The 11525-nt window shown below is 42.6% G+C and overlaps 1 protein-coding gene across 1 annotated transcript in view; it reads right to left on the reverse strand.

Annotated features, from left to right (window-relative positions):
• The window catches only part of atp9b (ATPase phospholipid transporting 9B), a 63127-nt gene that overhangs the window by 49265 nt on the left and 2337 nt on the right, over positions 1-11525 (reverse strand). Inside the window, exons 2-3 of the mRNA XM_061741334.1 lie at positions 7217-7390; positions 2093-2243 (exon numbers count right to left, since the gene is read on the reverse strand). Of these exons, the coding sequence (XP_061597318.1) occupies positions 2093-2243; positions 7217-7390 (325 nt within the window). The remainder of the gene's footprint in view (positions 1-2092; positions 2244-7216; positions 7391-11525) is intronic.

The raw sequence follows: 11525 nt of genomic DNA on the forward strand, positions 1-11525 counted from the left end.
GGGACGACGAAGGGTTGGGGACGACGAAGGGTTGGGGACAATGGAGGAGTGGGGACAATGGAGGAGTGGGGACGACGGAGGGTTGGGGAATATGAAGGGTTGGGGACGATGGAGGAGTGGGGACAATGGAGGGTTGGGGAAGATGGAGGAGTGGGGACAATGGAGGGTTGGGGAAGATGGAGGAGTGGGGACGACGGAGGGTTGGGACGATGAAGGAGTGGGGACGATGGAGGGTTGGGGACGATGGAGGGTTGGGGACGATGGAGGAGTGGGGGCGAGGGAGGGTTGGGGACGAGGGAGGGTTGGGGACGTCTCACTGCTCGTTATTTCTCCAGAAGAACTTCCCATTTCATACTTGACAGATCAGACGTTAATTGGACTACCGAGCACGGTTCTGGCCTGGTTTAAATCACACCTCTTTGGCCAGTCGTCTCATTCAACTTCAATCATTTACATCCCAACCACTCCCCCTCTCCTCTGGAGTACCCCAGGGTCCAGTACTAGGACCTCCTCTTCTCTCTCTCTGCAGAGAGAGCCGCCCACTCCCTCCCACCCGCCTCCCTCTCTCACTGCCGACAGGAACTCAGATCCTGGTTCTCTCACAACCTCCTCAAACCTAACAGTGATCAAACTGAGGTCCTGCTCATTGCTACTAAATCCACTGTGTCCGAGACAAATACATTTTCTATTTCTGTTGACGACTCTTCTGTTTCTCTCTCTCCATCTCCCTCTCCCCTGGGCGTCGTCCCTGACAACACTCCCGTCCCACGTGAACAACGTCACTCCTGACCTCTCACGCCCAACACAACTGCTGCCTCTGTCCACGCCCCGGTCACATCCTGTCCGGATCATCCTAGTTCTGTTTGTCTAACCCGACAAGCCCTGGTTCAAAATCATTGCCAGGACTCCTTCCCTCCGTCAGAGCCCCCGTCCTGCAGAAACCTCAATGCTGTGTCATCTATAAAACTTTACTTTCACCTATAAGGCCATTAACAAGCTCCACCCTACATATTAACGTACCCAGTCGTCCTGGACCCCTCCCATCTGCCCGCTAGTCCACCATGGGCTCAAAAGCTTTCACCTCCCTGCCTTAAAACCCGCCTTTTAATAAGCATATTTATTTTTATTAACTCAATTTTGCACTTATTTGCTTTTACTATTTTCACTATTATGTTTTCCTTTTTATATCTGGACATTTTATTGTGGTATTTTGACATCAAATGCGCTGAACGGCACATAGAAATAGGCAAGGCTAGTTTATTTGTACAGCACTATTCAACACAAGGTAATTCAAAGTGCTTTACATCAACATTAAAAGCAGCAAGACACAATTAAACAGTAAATAACAAATAAAATGAAATAAAATTATAAGAAAAGAGGTCAAATAATAAAAAGCAGTTGTTAAAAAATAAGGACAGTATGGTACAGCAGGTAAGTATTTAATTTAGGAGTACGCTTCAGTAAACAGTAATGTTTTTAACCCTGATTTAAAGGGGCTGACAGTTGGAGCAGACCTCAGGTCTACAGGAAGTTTGTTCCACCGGTGAGGAGCAGAATAACTGAACGCTGCCTCACCGCTTGGTTCTGGTTCTTGGGACAAACAACAAACCAGATCCAGATGAACCTCAGGGGTCTGGGAGCTTCATAGGGAACTAACAGATCAAGCATGGATTTTGGTCCAAGACCATTCAGGTCTTTGTAGACCAGCAGGAAGATTTTAAACTCTATCCTTTGACTAACTGGAAGCCAGTGTAGTGATTTCATGACCGGTGTAATATGGTCCAGTTTCCTGGTGTTTGTAAGGACTCAGCGTTCTGGATCAGCTGCAGCTGCCTGATAGATTTCTTGTTAAGGCCTGTAAAGATGCCATGTCAATAATCCAACCTACTGAAAATGAATACGTTTTTCTGTGTCTTGTTTAGACAGAATCCCCTTAATTGTAGCAATGTTTTTTAGGTGGTAATAGGCAGATTTCGTGATAAACTTTAGATGGCTGTTGAAGTTCAGGTCTCAGTCAATAATTACATCAAGATTTCTGGCTTGATTGAAATAAAGCGTGTTATAATCATCATCATCATGGTCGTGAACTCACCCCGGGCACAAAGGTGAAGATGTTGTACTTCTGGTTCTTGATGGCATTTCTCGGGTACTTTTCCTCGCACTTCTCCGGACAGCCGAGCCAAACCGTCCGAGGCTTCAGCTCCTTCCTCCTCCAACAGATGTGGGCCAGACAGTCGCAGCAGCTTCGACAGAAAACCAGAAAAAAGGGTTGTGAGTGAATATCTTCATCTCCGGGAAAACACAGAAAACGGTAAGAGGCCACGAGCGGAAGCAAGTGTGAGGGACCGAGTGAGGCCTAGGTTTAGGGGGCAATCACTTTTTCACACAGGGCCATGTAGGTTTGGATTTTTCTTTCCCCTTAATAATAAAAACCTTCATTTAAAAACTGCATTTTGTGTTTACTTGTGTTATCTTTGTCTAATATTTAAATTTGTTCGATGATCTGAAACATTGAAGTGTGACAAACATGCAAAAAAATAAGAAATCAGGAAGGGGGCAAACACTTTCTGGCCTAAGTGTTGGTCTTGATACTCTCGGGTCGCTGTAGTTTCAAGGGTTATTTCGGCTCTATTTTATAAAGAAATCCTCTGCTTGGTGTCTCCAGGCGGAAGAGTTTATCGTTCTCTGATCAGCAAGAGAAGTAGTCGACCTCGAGACTCAAACATGCAGATCTGCTCCAGCGGTCTCGGCGCTACATGACATCAAAAACACCACGGTAGGGCTGTTCGATTTTGCCCAAAAATAAAATCTCGATTTTTTTCTCTCAAAATCCGATTTTCGATTACGATTATTTTGTGAATTGACAAAAGGCAAAGAAATGATTTCAAATATGCTGTTTTTTTATTGAACATTTGCCCCATTGGGCTTTAAGTGCAAACTTTGCTCTTATTAAACCAAAAATGAATGAATAAAGTGCAAAACTCTGTAAAATAAGTTGAAAAAAAGTTTTAAAAAATATAATAAAATATAAAGTTTTATCTCTGAAAAAAAAAATCAGCAAATCAGCACTTGCAAACATACAGTAAGTTATATTTCCAATTAAATAAAACAAGACATTTTCTAATTAAACTAAACTGGGTCTTTGCATGCTAAATAATATTGCAACCCATGAAGGAGGTAGAGGTGTGTAATGTCAGTCATTACATTTGCTGTTCACATTTGCAAGTTTTTTGCAAGGAACACGAGCCGGTCTACCGCATCTGGCTTGAGGGATGCCCGGTGGCATGTTCCAACGCCCCCTCCTACACTAAAGAGCCTCTCCAATGGGGCACTTGTTGCAGGTATTGAGAGGTATTTCCATCAATCATTACTATGGTATCAATCATTAATATGTGTGCAGACAAGGTAAAAAAAAAAAGTGAAAAATCGATTTTACGATTTTCACGTTTTAACATCGTTCTAATTACATAATCGCGATTACGATTTAAAATCGATTAATCGAACAGCCCTACACCACGGTGACATGAAGACCGTAAGAAATGTAAATGTACTTTATTATTTACACACATTGTGGTTATGAAATGCAAATACTGCAGAATTAATTTCATTATAATTTGATATAGGTCTTTTGTTCATTGTTCTGGTTTAAATGTTAAGACAAGAGGAAGCCTTAAAAATCTGTCAAGTTATTGATGAGAAACAGGAGTGGGATTAAATACATTTTCTTCTTCCCACTCCCTTTCAAATGTTAATGAATTAATTTGAATAGTGAACCTGCACATCTACTGTTAAAGGTATTTGCTTAATTTTCTGTTGCACGCAGGTCACTTATGTTGTAAAAATGTTGCACTGCTCGAAATAAATACTAACTGAACTGAACAATAGTCTAATCTGGAGCTGATTAGAGCGTGAACAGCTTTCTCCAGGTCGTGACGATTTAAAAAAGATTTCACTTTGGCTAGGAGGCGTAACTGATGAAAACTTGCCCTAACAACATGATCAACTTGTCTGTCAAATTTGAAAAAACTATCAAAAATCCCACCCAGATTTCTGACATAAGGAAAAACAAAGAAGCGAGCAGCAGGAGTGCACCTCTCCAAAAGTGTGTGACTTTGCATCAACCTAGCAGCGGCTTATCTCCCACATCTGATATCAAAGGCAAACATCACGGTGGCTCATGTCAGTGAATGTAACCCCGACCGGCACCTGGGAGGCCGGGGGTGGGGGGGGGGGTCCGTGTACTCCGTCATGCTGGGCGACTTGGCCTTTCCACTTCCTAAGCAAGTTGGCAAAAACACGAGGCTAAATACATCAGCTCTGGTAAAAGGGCCTGTTTGCGTTGGCTTTGCACGCGCTCCGCCGCCGGGCGCCGCGCGGCCAGATTCATAAGAGCGATTATTTGAGCAAATGAATGCTATCCAAATAATAGGGCGTTTGAACAGTCGGGGCTTATTGGCGGGAATTATTTGCGCGTTATAATCCGTCACTCCGCACACAGGAAATTACTGGAAAGCATCAAACTGGTCAGCTGTGAAGAATCCGATTTGCTCATTAGTGGGGGGAGAGGAGGGGAGGTGAGGGGGGGATCAATATGCAGCCCCACGCCGACAGCAGAGCCCCCCCCCACCTCGGTCCTACCCAGCACATTACTGGGGGGGCAGTGAAGTACAGCACAAACATTTGTTCATAAATGTTGCTCCGACATGAACAAACACTCATCTGCAGCAGGAGGCGGCGCTGCCGGGGGGGTCGGGGTGAAGGGGGGGGCTGCTCGCTTGTTGGCAGCGTGTTTGACCCCAGAATCTTCAGCGCCTGGCGGTGCGCGTCGAGGAACTCAACCAAAAACGCGCCCTTATCCTCTCTTTGCACTTCACGCACAGCTACCGGAGCGTTGGGGAATCAGAGGCTCATCGGAGGCTCAGCGACCGAACGACCGACTGCAGGCCGCAAACGTTTGAATAATCACGAAGCAGGGAGAGCAGCAGCGCTAATCCACACGCTGGAGAGTAGCTGGCGCCGGAGCGGCTTCTGCTGGAGGTTGCGTTTCAACCTCAAGCTGTTGTATTTAACCTCATTTATTTAAAAAAGACAACTCATCAAATGTTATTAACTGTTAAAAGTCAGGCAAGTTTTGGGATATGGGCAGTAAAAGCCCAGGAGAGTGATTGATCCTAAAACACCTGAGGAGAATCTCATCAGGCTGAATGTCGGCAGATCAGGGACGTGATCAGGCGTAATAGAGCATCACATTCCCCTTTTCCATCAAACCGCTTCCAGAACTGGTTCTGGTTCACAACTCATTCAATTTGGGAACCAGCTGTGAAGCAATTAAATTTAGTAGATTAAAGCAAATAAAATATCAGTGAGTTCATTGTGTACGTTTCTACTTTTCTCTGCCGTAATGGAAACTTTTTTGTTAATAATTTCTCCTAAATATTGAGTAAAAGCAGAAAGAAACTCCCTAACGTTTGGCTCAAACTCTGAAATGTGGGATGAAGCTGAGGTGTAACACGCTCACCGCCGTCAGGTGACTCGTGAAAACTAGTCCTCATGTACCCCTTTTCCACCAAACCGGTTCCAGAGCAGGTTCTGGTTCACAACTCGTTCAACTTGGGAACCAGCTGAGAACCGGTTTGCTTTTCCACAGCTCGGGTTCTAAGGGGAGCCACGACACTACGTCTCTGCAACGGTTGACGATGCTGGTCGGCGTAGCAACGAGCGTTCACCAACACCAACAACGGAGGTTCTGCGGTTCTTCCACAAACATCAGCGGTGCGTCCGAAATGCCATACTAAAAAGTATATACTAAAAAGTATACTTAAATTCGCAACACTTTTGAGTAAATATCAGTATGGTGCATTAATTCAGACGTAATATTAAGAGCGCATACGTCACTTCCTGCCGCTCTTTCCCGTTTATTCTGGCCGAAACAAGATGACATTATATAATATTATTAAATACGAATATTATAATATTAATATTATAAAATAATATTATTATACTTAATATTATACTTATGACATATACATATCACCTAGCAACCAAACGCCGCTGCATTGCATTGTGGGAAGTTTCTGCTCAGCTAGTGTCCATCAATCCACACTAAAAAATTTCTCCGGAATGAGTATGGATAGAGCATACAATTGAGCAGAGGTGGAAAAAGTACAAAAATATTGTACTTAAGTAAAAGTACAAATTTCCTGCTTGAAAATTACTTAAGTAAAAGTAAAAAGTACCCATTAACAACATTACTTAAGTAAAAGTATAAAAGTACCTCAACTTAAATATAATAAAGTACCAAAAGTACATGGTGTAAAATGTACTTAAGTACAAAAGTAAAAAGTACAAAGTACAAAATTCAAAGTACAAAATTATTTTCAAAAGGATTGCAAAGAAATGAAGAATCCAAGAATTTGCTTACAACTCTAAATAATGGTGATATTATTCTGACCCCTTTAGCGTTTGTTTCCATTACCCCATTTTAATTTCTCCCTTTGCTCATCACTGCTGCTGTGCCCCATTGGCCCCGCTGACAGGTCCACCCCCAGTACAGCCTGTAGTATGCAGTGATAAAATTAAGCAACCCCAGCTGATAAAGGATGAGACTTTTGAACTTTTAAATGCCAAAACCACCTTAGAAGGGGTGGAATCAAAGAATGGTGCGCATGGACACGCGTCGGCTGCCGCTCAAGGCCCCTTCCTTCCCGTCCGCCTTATGTTTCCGCGTTAAATCGACGCACACCCTACGCCGTAGGCTACGGCGTAGGGTGTGCGTCGCCGCTTACCCTACGCTGTAGCTCTGCGCCGGTGTAACGCGGAACCATAAATCAGCCCCCGCTGTGCTGTTCTTTAATTTGTAGCGAGTAACGACGTGTCCAATTTTAAATATAGCGGATTAAAAGTACGATTTTTTCCTTGAAAATGTAACAAAGTAAAAAGTACAGAAAAATGAAAGTATCAATAAAAGTACAAATTCTCAAAAATCTTACTTAAGTACAATAACGAAGTACTTGTACTTTGTTACTTTACACCACTGCTATTGAGTACGTTCTAATGTTTCGGATGCACTAAAAAATCTCGCACACTCATTTTGCATACTCATTAGGGTAGAAGTATGGCATTTCGGACACAGCCCAGGTTTTATATCCGACCCGGCAGGTTCACAGGTGACCTCTGACCCCAGAATCACCGTGGCGACGCCCCAACGCAGACGTACCTGCCGCAGAGCAGCTTCCAGCCGCCCAGCAGGAGGCAGCACAGGCCTCTCCGCCCCCGCTGGACTCGGGCCCGGGGCAGCGTCTGGTAGTCGCTCTCGTCGTTCTCGAAGCCCTCCTCCGACATCATCAGAGGCATCTCGTCCAGGTTGGACGGCTCATCCTCTAAGGAGAATCTGGGATGACAGGAAATGAGGAAACATCTGGAGTTAGTTCAAGAGGAGACGATGCAGACGCAACGTTTGAGGAGGGATGAACACAATCAGGCACCACATTAGCTGTTTTTTTTTTTTTTTTCAACAATATATTTATTACAGTTTTGACATAGATACACAAAATACACAGACATACATATACGAACAATATTCAAACCTTAGGTACATTCAATAAGATCATTTAAGTCCATGAGAATTCTTACAGGTGTTATAAAATAATATTCAGGTTGCAGCATATGATTGTGGTCCTGTACAGGGGATAGTTATGCTGTCCCTGTTTCACACAGTAAGTCAGATAGATCTTTGTTTTTAATATACTGGATGTAGCACCCCCTTATTTTCTGAAATAATTCTTGTTTATCCTTTAGAGTGTATGTAATTTTTTCTAACGGTAAACATAAAGACATTTCTTCGAACCATTGTGTCACACTCGGTTTGCCAGTACTTTTCCACGTTAAAGCTATCACTCTCTTTGCTTGTAGTATTCCCATATTTATGAAGATTTTTCCAGAGCAACTTATGTTATGTCCTGTAGGATATAAGCCCAGTAGGAAAAATTTGGGTTCCATCACCAGTCTAATTGATAAAATCTCCTGTATTATTACTCTAACTTCCTCCCAAAACTCACATTAGCTGTTTTAATCGCAACTCAGAAGTCGTCTGGATCCGTTAGATCCTGCAGCTTATCAACTGCCTTTTTACAGTTTTTCTTTTAGGTCGGACGTGATGTATGTTAAATTTATTGACTTTCTCTATAAACTGATGCACCTTATTTCACAATAAAAAAAAAAAGATAAAATTGTAAAAATTGTGAAAAGTATTGTCTCTTTTTTCCTATCTAACCAAATGATAAATGAAAGAAACATGAGAGTAATCGGCTAATAAAATCTGGATCTGCAGGTGGAGCAGGAACATCAAACGCTGCTGCAACAAGCAGCGCGCTGCGTGGACGAGTGCTGGTGCATTATGGGAAATTACAGATAAAAGAGCAGCTCTCTCCGACAACGAGTGGATCCAGAACCACGTCCAGGTTGGGGGGGGTGGGCGTGATTATAAATATCTACTAAGAGTAAATAAAAACAACAACAACCCGATTCAGAGACAGTTTTTATCCTCCAGGTGTAACAAAAACAAAACAAAAACTATAACTGATACGAGGGATTGTCTGCATGTGGAGGCTATTCTTAATTATTTATTGGCTTTAATCAGTTATTTGTTTTATTTCATGTTGTGTGTAAATGTTTTATATATTATAGTTAGGGCTGTTCGATTTATTTTGTGAATTGACAAAAGGCAAAGAAATGATTTCAAATATGCTGTTTTTTTATTGAACATTTGCCCCATTGGGCTTTAAGTACAAACTGTGCTCTTATTAAACCAAAAATGAATGAATAAAGTGCAAAACTCTGTAAAATAAGTTGAAAAAAAGTTTTAAAAAATATAATAAAATATAAAGTTTTATCTCTGAAAAAAAAAAATCAGCAAATCAGCACTTGCAAACATACAGTAAGTTATATTTCCAATTAAATAAAACAAGACATTTTCTAATTAAATTAAACTGGGTCTTTGCATGCTAAATAATAATGCAACCCATGAAGGAGGTAGAGGTGTGTAATGTCAGTCATTACATTTGCTATTCACATTTGCAAGTTTTTTGCAAGGAACACGAGCCGGTCTACCGCATCTGGCTTGAGGGATGCCCGGTGGCATGTAACAACGCCCCCTCCTACACTAAAGAGCCTCTCCAATGGGGCACTTGTCGCAGGTATTGAGAGGTATTTCCATCAATCATTAATATGGTATCAATCATTAATATGTGTGCAGACAAGGTAGTAAAAAAAAAAAAAAAAAAAGTGAAAAATCGTTTTTACGAGTTTCACGTTTTAACATTGTTCTAATTACATAATCGCGATTACGATTTAAAATCGATTAATCGAACAGCCCTAATTATAGTATTTATCAATTTCTTTTTTAGCACAGACCGATGGCAATTTTAATTTATAATTATAATGTTCTGAGTGAAACTCCCACGGGGCTGGTTCTGAAGCGTCACAGGTTTCAGCCGCCCGACCACGGTGACGGGAATCCCTCACTTCTCCAGCATTTCCTCATCTGACTCGTGCAGCTTTATCTATTCGCATAAATAAAACAAACACATCTCTTCTAACGTCCTCCAGAGCTGCTTTGGGAGTGAAAGTCGCTGCTCGGTCTCATCTCACGGTGGGAGTTTGTCAGTCATCGTTCACAGGAACAGCCGGCTCAAGCTGCTTATTCATCAGCGCCGGGTGTAAAAACGTGGTTGTAAGATGCTGCTGGAGGAAAAGGTTTTGAAGTCTGACCACAGCGAGACGTTTATTTGAGCAGGGGAATTCAGAAGGGACGGCTCGGAGCCCTCGTTACGGGGGGGGGTTTATGTCACGGGTGAAGGAGACAGTTTAACGAGGGTTTTACATCTGATATCCATCTACATCAGGCCTGTTGTAAGCCTCGCCCCAACAAGTTACCAGTGTCGTTTACTGTGTTAAAACCTCGTCCTGGGATGTTTTAGACTCATTTTGGACCAAAAAAATAACACATTTTATTGTCATCTATCTTTGGTTCCAGACTATAGCTGCAACTAACGACTATTCTCATCGTGGATTAGTCATCGACTACTGAAACGATTAGTCCACTTATCGGATTAATGGGCTCTAAAAATGATTAAATGGCTCTTATTTAGCTTTCAGCTTTTATATTTTGCATGAGGTTGTTTAAATGATGTGATAATTATAAGCTTAAGACATTTAAGATGGACACTTCATTCAAAAAAATATTTTTTAATGAATGTGCAACTATCAGCAAAGATAGAAAGGGAGGAAGATGCCTCAGGCCCCGTTTACACGGGGCAAAAACGGAGGCGTTTTCATGCGTTTTGGCCGTTCGTTTACACGAAAACGGAGGTCAAAGCCCCCAAAAACAATCATTTCTGAAAACTCCGGCCAAAGTGGAGATTTTCAAAAACTCTGTTTTCACGTTTGCGTCTAAGCAGAGAAAACGGAGGAAAACGGAGATTTACGTCACATTATGCGACAGAAACGTCCCCAGCAGCGTCATGAGTGCGACCTGTGTTTACAATTTGTTTGGCCACCGTCAATATTTTCTTGTATTTTACCTGTTTTATATTCTATATAAAAGACTCTCGTTCCGTCTTGGAAGTAAAGCCTGAATTATGGTCCCGCATTAAATCGACGCAGAGCCTACGGCGTAAGGTACGCGGCGATGCGCGCCGTACGGTGTGCGTCGCCGCGTACCCTACGCCGTAGGCTCTGCGTTGGTGTAACGCAGAACCATAAATCAGCCTTAACTGGAAGTTACACGTGTCATTTGTTGATGTTTTTTCCAGGATTCTGATTGGCTGGCATGACGTTAACAGCGTATTAATGCGGGTTCGTGTAAACGAGGATATTTTTGAAAACGTAGAGGGGAAAATATCCGTTTTTGTAAATACCCGGCTACGTGTAAACGTGGCCTCACTCTGTTGAAGAACCCGTGTGGTGGGCCGCTCGGTGGCGCAGTGGGTTAAGCAGCGGGCCATATACTGAGGCTACAGTCCTCCTCCTGCAGCGGTCGCGGGTTCGAATCCAGCACCTTTGCTGCGTGTCTTCCCCGTTCTCTCTCTCTACCCCTTTCCAGTCTGCATCTCCAATAAAGGGCCACTAGAGCCCAAAAAAACCTTTAAAAAAAAAAAGAAAAACCCGCGTGGTGACATTAGCAGCTGAACAAACGCAATTATCAGCAGAGATAGGAATGAAAACGATGCCTTACTCTTAAATTTTCTTTGCCCGACAATAGTCAACAATTTAATTCGTCTGCAACTTATTTTTATCATCGATTTTTGTCGATGCCATCGTTGCACACCTACCAGACTATAAATTTGGATAATAATAAAGTTGGACATTTTAACACGGAGGTCAAATGAGAACTCGCTGTTGGATCCAGCCCCTAGTGGTCGGTGGAGGGCCTGCACTGAACCCAGAACTTTGAACGTTGGTACTTGATAGCAAACAAAACACAAATTTTAATCCCTTGTCCATCCGGTCATTGAGTGGGATCCAAG

The sequence above is a fragment of the Cololabis saira genome, chromosome 15, assembly GCF_033807715.1.
Source record: "Cololabis saira isolate AMF1-May2022 chromosome 15, fColSai1.1, whole genome shotgun sequence".
Lineage (NCBI taxonomy): Eukaryota > Metazoa > Chordata > Actinopteri > Beloniformes > Belonidae > Cololabis > Cololabis saira.